At 38.9% G+C, this 14,503-nt stretch overlaps 1 protein-coding gene across 1 annotated transcript; it reads right to left on the bottom strand.

Annotated features, from left to right (window-relative positions):
• Nucleotides 1-1,117: 1,117 nt before the first annotated feature.
• Nucleotides 1,118-14,072, bottom strand: LOC139720012 (26S proteasome non-ATPase regulatory subunit 12-like). The gene is made up of 10 exons (XM_071631390.1): nt 13,956-14,072; nt 9,663-9,851; nt 8,544-8,651; nt 7,979-8,083; nt 7,075-7,230; nt 5,525-5,659; nt 4,593-4,705; nt 3,045-3,219; nt 2,422-2,499; nt 1,118-1,681 (listed from the first exon to the last, which is right to left on the bottom strand). The coding sequence occupies exons 1-10, from the start codon at nt 14,043-14,045 to the stop codon at nt 1,469-1,471; spliced, it is 1,362 nt and encodes a 453-aa protein (XP_071487491.1). The 5' UTR covers nt 14,046-14,072; the 3' UTR covers nt 1,118-1,468.
• Between the last annotated feature and the right edge of the window lie 431 nt (nt 14,073-14,503).

Raw genomic sequence — 14,503 nt, 5'->3', positions numbered from 1 at the left:
ACTAGAAATGTACCCATTGATCATGTCACAAAATGTCGTACACATGAACCTCTGGTTTGTGACAATTTGTGGATACGCACGCTACATGACGTGTTGACGCACAATGCACATTAATGCAAAAGGGGAAATAATTAAAATCTGAAGCAAAATGGCGACACTGAAGAAGCTATGAAGAAATGCCAATGCGTAGCACAATGGGGAACTGAAATTATTTTTGGAAATCTTGGGAGTATCATTATCATAATGGCAGGGTGCATATCTTTATATTCAGCATCATCACATTTCACACAGTAGATTTTCTTCCTAAATTGTACTGTGGCCAGTTATTTGTAGTAGCAGCTGGGAGACACTGAAATAGTTTGTGAAGTTATAAGGTCTGTTTTAGTCTCAGGAGCAACACAAGACAATGCAGATAGAAATTCAGGGTTTTGTGGAAACTGTTCAAAACAAAGTACATGTACATAATGTACTTGCACGTGATGAATGATGAGAACTTGTCATTTTGTACGTGTTCACACACGTGAGAATTCAATGTGACCTCTACTTGGCAGGCCTGTCACTAGCAAACAATTTGTTGAATCACTTTCAAACAGGGCTTCCCTTCCTCAGAAACCATATACAAAATATCCTTGTGCCATGGGCTTCCCTCAGACTGAATTTAAACAACTTATGCATGCAATGCAAATGCATGTTGACCTGTGTTGATTTATAATACCCTGATCATCATCACTAAAACAATAAATAAAACAAGAAATAAAACAATAAATATCTTCATATGTGCCATGTATTTTATGATAACTTTTCTGCCACTTTTCTTCAGATTACTTGGATCTGCCCAAAGGAAAGTTTCTAAACCATAATCCTGTTGATGACTTCATCTGTCAAGCACTGCTAAATCACTCATATGATCAACAACAGATATTGGAATGCGACTTGCCCTAAACTGAGCATAACTTGGATGTTTCCACAATACGAATGCGACTTACAAAGGACATTGCATTTGTGGGCAGATGCAAGCAATCTGAAGAAAAATAGCAGAAAAAAAAATGATATGGCACAGATTTTGATTTTCATTTGGTCTTGTGTCTATCCAGAGTATCATAAATCAATACAAGTCAACATACATTTGCATTCCACATATTCTTTAAAGACCTGATAGTGTGGGGATTCATGGGTTGCCCCATTCATTTGTTGCCCATCGTGGTACATTCGAAAACCTTGAACAGCAGCCATCAGTGAATGATGCTGTGATGTGCGTTGGCATGTACACTCATTGGTAATGGCTGACCCCAGTTGAGATTTTTTGGCTGTGTGCGTACTCACACAGAGATCAGCAATAAAGCTATACACAATTCGTTACGAGGACTCTCGAATACATCTGAACCGGGCCAGCTTTCCCCACTTCACGGTATCCCCACACGCTATCGGGTGATTAATCTACAAGCTAGAGGACGGCGAAGGGAGCAAATCAGTGAGCAAACTGGTGCTGCATCTCCTCCTTGTTGATGAGGTGAGTGGTCTTGTTGACAAGGTGCATCAGGTCGTTCAGATTGTTGGACCACGAGTTGAGGATGTCATTGGGGTCCCTGTGCGGCATGAAGTCGACGATGCCGGCCAGCCGGTCCACCTTGGCGTAGATTGTCTTCTTCTCCACCAGCTTGGAAAGGAATGCTTCTGCTTCCTGCACACATTCAAACAGAAAGAGGGACAAATGATAAGGCAAAACCAGATGGGACAATTCAAATTGTTTTATCAGTATCTTGCACAAATATTTACAAGCCTGTGATATGAAGAATGAAGTCATGTTATATGTAGGTACAAACTTCTCAATGTATCAAGATCTCTGAAGTCACATTTCACAAAATAGACTAAAAAACTATTAGGCATTTTCTTTCGAACAATTTATACATATGTGATGTATCTGTAGTTGAAATAGATGACTAAACATTTTTTTTTTCCCAAACTGGTGTCACATCTACAAATGCTATGCTCAATTCTAATTTCAATCTAAACGAATGACTTGATTGCCCTGTTGCGCCATGTGTCCAAGTTTGATGAAAATCTTTTTCCCCCTGATTTATGAATCAATCAAATAAACCTACAGACAAATTGACAACACAAGAACACTATACTATGCATGTCAAAACCTTGGAAGTGGTTGCAAACAAAGGGTAATTTGAACATGGTAGCATGCCTGGAAAAAAATATCAGGCCTTGAAGCTGAGGACGAATATGTGATTTGCGTGGACAGTAAAAGTGAGGCAAATTCACACTCTGTGTGTCTTATGCCATCCTTAGGTCTCCTAGCCTCTTACTGTCTCCTAGCCTCTTACTGTCTCCTAGTCTCTTACTGACCCCATGGATGTCAAGAATGATGGTACACCGAGAAAATAGCTGGCAAATGGTCTAAAAAAAACTTACGTCTTCCGACAACTCGAGGAGCTCTCCCATCCTCTTGGTTGTGATGCGGGTGTAATACTTTGCCATCACTCGGATGTTCTGTACAGTCACAGATGGAATCATTGTCAGTCATTTGGAGAAGACTCCATAAATTTGTTCATATTTTCCTTCATTTGTTCCATGCTTAAAATTGCAATTCCATTAAATGTTCAGGTTGACCTTTAATAGCAACTAGAGTAAATTCAGACGCACAAAGTGGTAGAGGTTTCATCAAAATCGGTACTTACATGTACCTACCAAAGTTATGATGTTTTACTAAGGAAACAGTGATATTAGTTGCAAATGAATACATATATAATCCTCATAAAGTACGTGTACTGTAAAACTAGAAATGCACATGAAAGTTCTTGTCTACATTATAATCATGCATTGAATGAGAGTGGCAATTCACAAAGATTTCAAGCTGTGAAAAAGGCCATCGGCTCCAATTTTGCAAAAATGTCATGCTGCGAAAATATCTTGGTTTACAGTTTCCTTTTTCAACATGAACTCAGTATAAAGAGTTCTGTTCTTTACACTAAATTATAGTACCTTTGCAAAATCTAGCAACATTGACTTTTAAGGTTGACTTCCAGACTACTCACATGCTCCACTACCCTGTTCCTCAGGTCACTCCAGCGCTGCTTGCCCTGGTCCGAGTCTGAGAAGACGTCCGTCGGGGGGCTGGTGGCTGACCCTTGTTTCAGCTCGGTCTCGTAGATAGCACAAACCTGCTGCCACCTCATCAGCTCCGGGGTGGTGAAACATTTCAGCAGGTCCCTACATGGGGTCAGGAGGAGGATATTGGTAAAGCATCAAATGTATTGTAAACAGACACTCCATAAACACTTAAACAAAAGTGCACAGGAACCCTGTTATGGAGAGGTCGGATACACACCAGCTTTGTTATACAGTGGACAGCCACAGCAGTCAAACTCTTGTGATTGGGTTGAGGAACTCAAAAGCTTTATTACTGTACAACACAGTTTTCAGAGATGATTATCAGTAACATGCACAAGCAATATCCATTATTTCTAATTGTCTTTATCAATAATAATAATAATAATAATAATAATAATAATAATAATAATAATAATAATAATAATAATAATAATAATAATAATAATAATAATGGTAATAATAATAATAATAATAATAATAATAATAATAATAATAATAATGTCTTATTTACCCAGGGTAGCCTCTTCAGTGTTGCCACTGCTCTACCAGAGGGCCCTGCTATTATTATTACCCTAGCGTTGCCAGGTACCCATTTATACACCTGGGTCGAGAGGGACACAGTGGGTAAAAACATCTTGTCCAAGGACGTAAGCACTGGGCGGGATTCGAACTCGGGTCCTCCGATCGGGAGTCGGGAGTCTTATCCACTATGCCACAGTGCCCCCAATCTAAGCTATCGTAACAATGGTGCAGGGTATCATTGGTCAAGATGAAGAAGAGTATTTTTGCTACACGCAGTAATCACAATGAAATAAGAAATCAATTGCAGAAGAATATTATCTGATCAAAATAGGAGTAAAAGAACAAAGAAAAGAGCGATGAAAAATAAGTTACACTGGAGTGATAATAAAAATGTTTTTGCATCAGAAAATCATTGGCATATGGTGTCCTGTACATACCATCAATAGCCAAATGTTTACAATTACTATTTGAGGGTTACATCACAGGCATGCTCACAAAAAACATGATCATCTTGGTTACTTGCATTATTCACTCAAGGTGTACTCCTCACTCACTTATTTACATGAAATTATACCATTTTCCAGATATCAATATTTTCTGCATTTTTTTTTTTCTGGCACAGAAAATACATTATCTACACCTCTGGTTGAAGATACTTATTATGACCGGTTCCATGACATTTCCTCCTGCAACAATTGCTCCCATGGAATACCGGCACGCTAAAGCCAAACATAAATTCTACCCACAAACATAACCCTAACTCTAATCCTAATCCTCACACCAATCTAAACCTAAAACCCTGTCACAACCCTAACCATAACCCTAAGTCCTTGGAAAAAAACAAGACTGGAGCAATTGTCGCAGCGGACAATGTCGTGTCACCATCACGACCATTTCAAACTGAGGAAAGTTTGCAAGTTGAAGATGTAAGTGATGACATAGCTGCTTACTTGTACTTTGGTATATCCTCCAGCTTTTTCTCCTGACTGACCCTGTGTATGAGGTCAGACTGTTCATTGTCAAACGGCGCAAGGATCAGATACAGAATGGCGTGCTTCAGGGCCTGCATGGACAAAGTGATAATATCATTATATCAGGAGATTGACTGTATTTTTGGTCATAAACTGGTCTTTAAATAGACAAATACAAGAGTATCACAAAATCTTTGTGGCACAAAAGGGCTTGAGGAATGGTGTCATACCATTAGAGGATACTTGGTGTAATTCTGAATATTTAGTTGTAACAACATTCAAAATGATGTTATGTAATCATGCAATGTTTCAAAATATTAACATGACTTGAAATCATTTGAAATCTAAAAAAAAAAAAAAAACACCTCCAGATTACAAATTCACAACATTCAAAAATGAATATTTGTGAAAAGAATAGCAGGAACTACATCTCTAAGCACCATAAAAACACTGCCATCATTCTAGAAGGAATCACTTACAAATATTTCCACTTGGAACTGGTAATTGTTACTTACCATGGTATGAGTTGAAGATAGATCTTCATGATTTAAAAAAAAAAAAAAAATCTGTTCCACAGAAAAATGTGTTTGATTTAAAAAAAAAAAATGAAAATAAATGATGTCCATTCCAAATAAAAACTTACATGATGATATGCCAAAGCCAACCATTGAAAGGCTTCTTAGATAGACTGTTTTGATTGTTCTTAAGCTAAAACCTTAAATTTCATTTTTTTACTACCAGTGAGAATATGTCAGAGTTGCGCCTATACTAATAATGCAAACCCACATAAAAGAACTTGTTTGAACTAGACTATTACAATGTCATTTAACCCACAGAATGCATGGCAATGGGTAAGAAATATTTGACAGACACACTTCTCCATGGGACACTGTTTACATTGCATATCATACCTCTTTCCACTTAGTCTCGTCATTCTGAATGATGGTGGTGTCATAGATTGCCCGGTAGTGCTTGCAAATGCCCAGGTAAGCTCCTTCATGCTGGTCTAGCTCTATCATCAGCTTGTAGAATTTCAGCTTTTGCGCCTGAAAGTTTAAAGGTCAGAATTATATAAGTATTCTTAAGCATGATTGAAAACTACATGGGTTCATCACCATGCAACACATATATGTATCCCAAAGCCCCGTAGTATGAATTCTCCTCCAAATACAATCTTACCAGATACTGCATACTGTAAAAGTGGATATTTTCGCGTGACTAATTTTTCGCGCTGGGCGAGCTGAGAAGAGTTTCGCATGTTTTTAATTCCGCGGAATCAAGACATCGACTACTGGAACATATGGCAAGCAAAAATATTTGCGTGCTTTTATTTTCGCGCTAGTTTCGGGTTTGCGCGAAATGCGCGAAAATTTCAACACCGCGAAAATTTCCACTTTTACAGTATATAATTTCGCAGGTCTTTTATTTTTCACAAATTTTGAGAGTCGGGCGCTATTCGCAAATTTTATGTCAAAAAGTATCAACTCTGATCCTGCCATGAATGTGACAGGCACGCAAACATTTCGCCATTCATTCAGTACTACACTATACAATCCCAAATTTAACCAATAGCAAAAATTGTCAGGAAGTCCAGGTTCTTGAAAATTCAGACTCAATAAGTATATTAGAGGAAAAATGAGCAAAGAAAATGGATTCCATCAGGATTCGAACCCGAGACCTCCGGATGCTAGCCCGGTGCTCTACCGACTGAGCTATAGAAAGCCCTAGTTCAGTGTTCGTCCCAAAAACCCTAAATTCTCAATGCTCGGATGGTCAGAAGCTATAGCAGTGTGTATGTGTGTGACACACACGCACACACTTAAACCTGGCATAAACCCGAAGGATAATTCAACTTGGGGGATCACCGAAGTGATGCAGCTTTTTGAGTATGTAACAAATGCAAACAGAAGAAAACTGACCAGAAATGAGTATCAATAAATATATGGCGCATAGAGTAGATAAACATCTGAGGCATCATCACACTAAGGCCTAAAATTCAGAACACTGAGGGCACCTGTCATCAAATATAATAAATGGCTTGACTGTCCTGCGGTACACGATAAAAGCACATTTGAATGAAATCAGGTAAGAAATGAGGCTGGTAGAGTGCACACAAGACATGTGACAAAGTTACCTATAAAGGCTGGAACATAGGGGGCAGCATTACTAAAACTGATAAGAACCGAGAATGACCAACCACACAACTCATATCAAGTGTACATGAAATATACTGATAAATTACCAAATTAGTGCATTTATACACAATCCTCTGAATATGAATTTTTGTAATTCAATATCAGCAAATGAAGTTAGTCATGTTGTTGCAACACCAACGACCTATCATATTGCAGCTCTCCTAAACTTTATGACTAAGAACTGCTGTACAAAAGAGTCATACTATCACAAATGGTATCTCAAATGACCCTAGAGAAGAGAAGTGTATGAATTCATGTGACAATACCTGGACCTCCTCGTCGGTAGAGTCAAAGAACTTGGTGCTGACTTTCTTGCTGATGATCTGGGTGCGGATGTAGTCCTTCTTGGCCAGACAGAGACGCATTTGCTCCAAGATGAAGTCGACTTTCTCTTTCCTTTCCATGGAGCCGAACGTTTCCACCTGATGGTAGATGAAAATTGCAAAAGGGCTGTAAGTTTACATTCCTTGTATTTTGACCAGATGGCAGCTTACTGAATTTCTACCACAGTATGCAGTCATATCTGTCTGGAAATGATACATGCGTCATCTTACCACCAGGATGGTCTGTACTGAATGGCAATTCACAACAGATGCAATTAACTTTGTCACATTGGCATTACTCTGTAATGCAACCTATTTTTAGCTGGATCATTTTACTCGATGCAAGTAGTCCTCTCGCAGACAACTGGCAAAAGTACATGACTAAGCTTCATAAAGCATCTTACACAAGAGCTAGGAACGGTCAAAATTTAGATTCTTTCCTCCAAAATCAGAATGGTTGGGAGGTCTGAAAATGTACCGATATCAATGGCAAATATTTCTTCCCTGAATGCAAATAAGTTGCATATCATATCCAATATAGGAAGTTTTCACTTGAAAAAAATGGCAAAACTTCCTTCTCATTCCATCAATGTGATTGTTCATCATGAATTCCACTACAAACAAAATTGTCTTACAAGTCCCACTTTGTGATCAGATACTCATGAAATACATGGTGTATACAAGCATTGTGAATATGTCTTCGAGTGGGGCAGTGAAGAAAGATGCGAGTGAAGCTCAGATTGTAAGATACCTCAGCAGTTCTACAATTGAAAAGAATCCATACGCTGTAAGACAAGAACAAAGAGAAGTGCAACCGACTGTCTCCTTCATGCTTCCTCTGGATTACCTGCAGTTCTTGGAGAATGTTAGCAGCCTCTGTGATGTCTCCCTGTCCTTCCTTTATCTTGGCCAGTGTCATGGTCAGCCGCGCTCTTTCAATCTCCACGTAAATCTAATGCAGGACATATGTGACACAGAACACAGAAGTAGGGTTGAACAAGATTGAGAAACGCACTCTTGTTACACCAATCATATATGCATGCTGCACAAACTAGCCACGACATGTGATATGAGACGAGTGGTGGCAATTTCCTTATACAGTATCTCAAGGAAGAGAATTTATTACAGCTCACACTTGTCTAAATTTGGCTGCTGTTTACTGGTAATTCAATTTGGCAAATCCTAAATAGCTGAGGCAAAGATGCAACCTGGCAATTCATACTGGATGCATTTCACAGTGACCATCTGCAGCACTGAATAAAACTGCAGATAAGTTTGTTCATGGTATGTACGATATTTGACTATTATTGAAAGAAACATACAAAATATGAAATTACCGCAATATTACACTGTACATAAAAATATGTCATGTGGAATTAGGCAAGTAGTGAACAAACTTCTGTACTTCCTACCTTCCCAGCAGTGACCAATCGCAGAGTATCAATTAATTTGAGTTTGGTCTCCATATCCGGTGTCTGTTCAACATATGTACATGCTTCTTGCACCATCTTCACTACAGCCTGAGGAAAAACAAACAGCAACAAAAATCATCCTGATAAGCAAATGAAGAACCAAGATAATAAAGACCCAAAAAAAAAAGGAGAGATGAGAAAATGGGAATAAAGTCACACAATACCCTCGTACCACATACATTCAATTCAGTAAAAAAAAAAACACATATCATGTTCATAAACATGAACAATGATTTTGCATCATTGGGTGAGACTGCCATTGCCACACACACTCTATTCAAAAGACTTAACTTGTAAATGGAGTGGATTTTCACTGTATGGATCTTGTGGTGTTAAACAGACCTTAATTAAGGTCCTAACTCTCTACTCAAATGTTAGTCTAAGATGTCTTTTTCTCAACATTCTATCATATTAAACTCCCCAAGAGGTCACACATCCTTTTATAGCTGACAAGATCACATGCCGGTATTTTAGGAAATAATTTTCCTGGTATTGCATTACAAATTGCTATCATTCTGTTTTGTTTTTTTTTGTACCACTGCTACAAAATACTGTCTTTTGTGTAGCACTTTTCTTCCATGGAAGTGTACAGGAAATCGTTTGAAATATCATTCATCAACTGAAATTGCTAATCAAATTAAAGGCATTATTCACCATTTGCAGATGAAACAAAAACCAAGCTTTAGTGCTTCACAGTAGTTCTAGAATGTGAGTTCGGGATAGAAATGAACAATGTAAAAATTTGAATCAGTATAATCAATGTCAAGTATTCTTACAAAATGTGAACAATAGTTATTCAAATAAAAATATTTCTTGACTAAACTGTCCACAGTTATTGTTTATTGAGAAAAAAAGTGTGCATTTCAGGCTTTACTGCAACCTTTTCATATGACAGGGTGTTTTGTGATACAATTGACCTACACACATGCATCAAATGTGATTTCTCGAACATTTTTTAAATCATTGCTCCAAATGGTAAACTGCAACAATACCTTTAAAGTTGGAAAATTATTCCCTGTATTTGGTAACTCTGTAAAAGGCTACACTGATTCCACCAACCTGTTTCAGCTGACTTCTCCGCTTGGACAAGAGGATGATGTGTTCATTGAGTGTCTCCCAATTGCGAGCCTCGAAGCAGAGTTTGACGATGGTTACAAGGATCCTTGCGGTGGAGTGCATGTCAGCAGCTGTCCTCGTCTGCTTCTCAAGGGACAGGAGACCTTCCAAGGCTTCTGTTAGCTTGTCTTCCTAAAATGTCATGCAAAAAAAAAAAAAATCAGAATGATAACCATCATAACACCATTTCAGAGTTGCATTTGGACAAACACATACACTTTTTTAGTAGTCTTTATTTGATTTCATTAAATAAATAATGACTGCATAAATCACAATCATTCACTTCAATGTGTTATGTACAGTGTGTACCGTACATGTAAAACAGGCAAATAGAAATTTCATTAATTCATGGTCATTTATTTGAAAACAAACTTACGAGAGTTTGCACATAGCTCATGATACAAGAATCATTTCTAAAGAATGAAATCAGTAGTCAACCTCCTCCCCATCTTCCACCACACCCCATTCATACAGTACACACAGATTACTGAGATACCGTACACCTCTCATCTCTTGTTTTCTGACAATGCATTACGAATTAATAATTTCCACCAGGAAACACACTAGAAAAATGTAATCATAATACACTGTTTTGATGCATGTCATACTCCTTAATTCATTTTGGATTTAATACCATTTTCAAAGTGATTTGTATACAATTGAAATACAGAGCAGTGTTCTAATTTTATGTGAATGTCATGATATCATGTGGTATATAGTATACAGTTATATCTCTAACTTTTTAAACCTCAAAGGCACAGGATGAGAATACAGTGGAACACTTTTGTGGAACTTGGGAATATATAAACTCTCCTCTATCAAAAAGTTAAATTGGCTGGTGAATTGCATTCATATCACTGAAAATAATCTATCAAAAGTTTAATTACATTGTACAGCATTGCAATTTGGCAAATTCTGGTCTGCCCAAATAACGCTGTTAATTACGTCATACATGTAGATTGTCGAATCTACAAATGTACGCTTCATTCATGTGTACATGGTTTACTGCAGGAAATTATGGAAATAAATCAGGTTAATCTGGATAATTCCTACCCATTTATCCGGAATGCCTACCCAATTATCTGGTAAATATATACAATGTAACACGTATAGGGAACTGTTTTTCACTTTTTAAGTCAATTATGTAGAGTACCCAATTACATGGAGAGTATTGTACCTACAAAGTGATTAGTTTGATTACAAGTTCGAGTACCCACCTACTCTACCAGTGTGGGGAATAGTAATTTGGAATATATGCACAAGATCAGGTTAGTGCTGATTTTATTTTTCTCTTTATGAATATTTGTAAAATGATGTCAGACTTCAGTTTCATGGGGCTGATTTGTGAGTGGAAAGGTGAGAGCCGCAGAAACGAGCACAGAAAATTTTGAGTCGGATCAGGTCGATAGGTGCAACAATCAACAGCCCTGCATGGAGCAAACCCGCTTGCGCCTGTGCTTCAGTGGGTCGCTGCAAATTGCTTGATTAAAACTCGATTTTTGTCAAAAAACGCAGACATAATTTTTTCTTTTTATTGTCATGTATGGATATAGGTACACATTTGTACTGTAGCCCGACCAGACGCTGTGCGAAGCACACTATAATAAAGCGACTGGGCTGTGTGTAGAGTAAAATATCCCGTTTGCGGCAGTTTAAGCATTGTTCAGGGTTTTTCCAACTTGTAAACAAATCAGGCAAATTATTTTCAACCATTTCATATATCATAGACAAGATTATTCATTAACGCAATTGTTTTCGTAAAAGAAATTAACCATTGACCAACGCAGTTTTCATGATTTACCAGGGCAAAACCCGGCACAATTTTCGCCGATAAGGGCGATATGCGCCGTAGTATTTCTGCTTGCGGCACGATGTACAATCCCTACGCAATACGCGCGTGCTCCGCGATCTTTAGCTGAAACGCCTTCACATGTCTCGCGAACATTGCGTAAGCGCCAATTCCCATTGCGAAAGCACGTGAAAATAGCGTGCGCACATGCATTGGCCGCAAACAAGATCGCAATTCTGGCGGTGTTGTTGATGTCTTTCTTGTGTTTTTCCCGTTTTTTTTCGATGGTAACATCCACTTTCCGAAAAAAATGGCGGCCCACATCGGCTCGCGAAAGTTCTATTTTACATGAGGATGTGTTTTCAAAATCCATGAACATCGAGAAAACGACAAAAAATCCAGTTTCTTGGACCATTGTTTCTTAACTGTTGTGTTAAGAAGTACCGAAAATTTCACTTTCGTCAGAGATTGTGCCCATTTTATCGGTTGGTTTTTGTTGATTGCTAGTGTGTTAGTATATGTGTAGTGTGCATGTAACAGTGCAGTGCTGTGTTTAGCGGTATATTACCGTGTATGTTGTACCTGCCGCGAACGGCTGCACTGCCGCTTACTGACGCAGTTACTCTAGTTAGGATATAGATGATGATATCTACTATGTACAAAGTAGGACATGTGTGTATGTAATAAAAACCACCGTGCAAACTTGCAGCAATTTATATGTCAGATGTGAGATGAATGAGAAGTGAACAGCAGGCCTCATGAGTATCTCGGGCCGACGGTCTCAAGAGCATGGCCAGGGTGCTCAATATGAGAGAGGAGGGATCCTCATCAGCTCATCATGTGCTGAGGTAGGCACCGCCAATGGCCCTAGCTGCCACTGCCACGTATGTGCACCGAAATTCAATGTGTGCTGTGCGTCACTGTATCCACATAGGCATACGTGTTGTATGCGGGATGATCGTTGTGCCATCGCTGCGAATTTTAGTGCATGTGTCAATGGAAATGTGGAAGGATATTAGTTTTCACTTTGTGTGAACAGGCATTTTTCGGTACGTGTCGAAAATACAGGATTTTCACTTACCAGCGAAGGTGACAGTTGCCTTCGGAAAGCCAGAATTTCAGCGCAAATTGCGATGATTCATGACGTGTAGTACCAAATTTGCAGTGAAAGTTTGTTAAGTTTTGTCTTTGTTTGTCTATACTATTTACCTATATTAAATGCAAACTTCATTATTTTGTTTGACGTTTTTGGAAAGCTTAGGTGATGAACGATTTCTTCAATGCACAACCTAAACTGCGCCAGCCAGCGCAACGGGTGTGTGGCAGCTGGAAGTAGGGCACTGCAAGACAATTTTCAGTCGATCTCGAGTCAAAATTTGCGTGTTGTTGCATTTTCTCCTCGCACGCGGGAACAAACCCGTGCATGCGTCTATAAGAGTTGTATACATTGAAGTTTACATACAAACGTACAAATGCCATGCAACAAACTTGCCTCCTTTTCATCGTCATTAATTTAAATTTGTTGAATTCCACCAAAAAAAAAAAACCTAACTTAGTCTAACGTTAGTTATTCAGAAATTCCTTCCACCTCCGTGGGTAGCCGTTGGCACATGCACGCATATCGGTAATGAGCGATTTGACTTTGACATACGCATCGCATGACGCCAAATGCCGCACCGCTAGGCCACCCTGCAAATAAACGAGTACAGCATAGTCTGCCAGCCGGTACTTCAGGCGATGCCTTGTGCGAAACGGGACTCCCTGATGCCGTGGACGCGCACCCGTCACTAGCAGGCGCTGAGTGGTGACGTAGCAGACGACGTAGACTTCAGAGCGCACATTTAAAAATACGGACACGCACAAGGTTCGATCACAGCTATCGCGCGATATCGGCAGTGGTTTGTGGTCAAAAAATCAACACGTAATTTCTTGCATACTGTAATCAAATTTCGGGTCAGTTTTTACTGATTAAAATCATTTTTTTGAAGTTCCAAGGCACAAGGTACGATTTTGTGGTTTTTTACTTTGCAATGTGAGTTCTTTTGAAGAACGTACAACATTTTTTGATTTCTATTGAATGAGCCTAGCTGAGGTGACGTGACGCACAGGCTGTTCCGCCTCTTCACTTGCCGTTTATAATAGTAGAATCTATAGATCAAACATACGATCTACTTATGGAGAGTAAAAAGGAACATCTATGGCTCCACCAGACCACCGCATACCACATAAATTATCATTCAGAAAACACCACTTTATTTTTGCACATGACATGTGACACTATTTGTAGGACAAGCACACACACACAAACATAAAGCATATGGGACTAGGCCTACAGTTACTCTAACGTGACTTGCAATTGTTCTGTGCAGCCAAAAAGAAAAGGGATTGAAATGCACACCTATCGGCGGAATTCAGGACGAAACACGATCAAATGAATAACTCCTTACCTTTGCCAACTGCTCAAATTCCGGGAGCCGTCTATCGACGGTCTCCGAGTAATCCACTTCCATTTTCTGAATTCTGCCATCATCAGCCATGATTGCGAACCTTTCAGTGCAACTTATCATCGATCGCAAATACTGTTGGCGGAGTCAGCCCCAGTCATCAGTGTGATAAATACGTACGTATGTCTGGAAATTATCCCATTCTCGAAGTGGTGGTGCACAGAACTGTTGCCAATTTGAACGGAATAGAATTCGACCATATAGTACAGATTCACATTTCTTAATTGATTTATTTTAAAACCATAAATGTGTTCTGATGATATTTGCCCCTACATCACAATAAAATTGCACATTGAAGGGTTGTAAAACTTCTCAAAGGGACACTTTTGTAAATAATGCACATTGGGGTTTTTCAAAAATAAATTTTGCAGTGCTGATATACATGTATAGAGAGACTCCAACCCAAAGTACCTTCTGATCTGGAGATTCTCCCGCCTGAAACCCCTAGCAAACGGGATACTCAAAGTTGATGTGTGCGAAGCGCAAAATTC

The sequence above is a fragment of the Diadema antillarum genome, unplaced genomic scaffold (assembly GCF_040938485.1).
Source record: "Diadema antillarum isolate AM-2024a unplaced genomic scaffold, OU_Dant_1.0 scf00000119, whole genome shotgun sequence".
Taxonomy (NCBI): domain Eukaryota; kingdom Metazoa; phylum Echinodermata; class Echinoidea; order Diadematoida; family Diadematidae; genus Diadema; species Diadema antillarum.
This window is presented reverse-complemented; position numbering and strand designations above follow the sequence as displayed.

Excerpts from the sequence above, each read along its gene's own strand:
- LOC139720012 (XM_071631390.1), bottom strand. The coding sequence starts at position 14,045 with ATGGCTGATGATGGCAGAATTCAGAAAATGGAAGTGGATTACTCGGAG. Across the intron at positions 5,660-7,074 it reads CTACCGACGAGGAGGTCCAG|GCGCAAAAGCTGAAATTCTA; the intron begins GTATTGTCACAT and ends TTAAACTTTCAG. Across the intron at positions 2,500-3,044 it reads GGAACAGGGTAGTGGAGCAT|AACATCCGAGTGATGGCAAA; the intron begins GTGAGTAGTCTG and ends GTGACTGTACAG.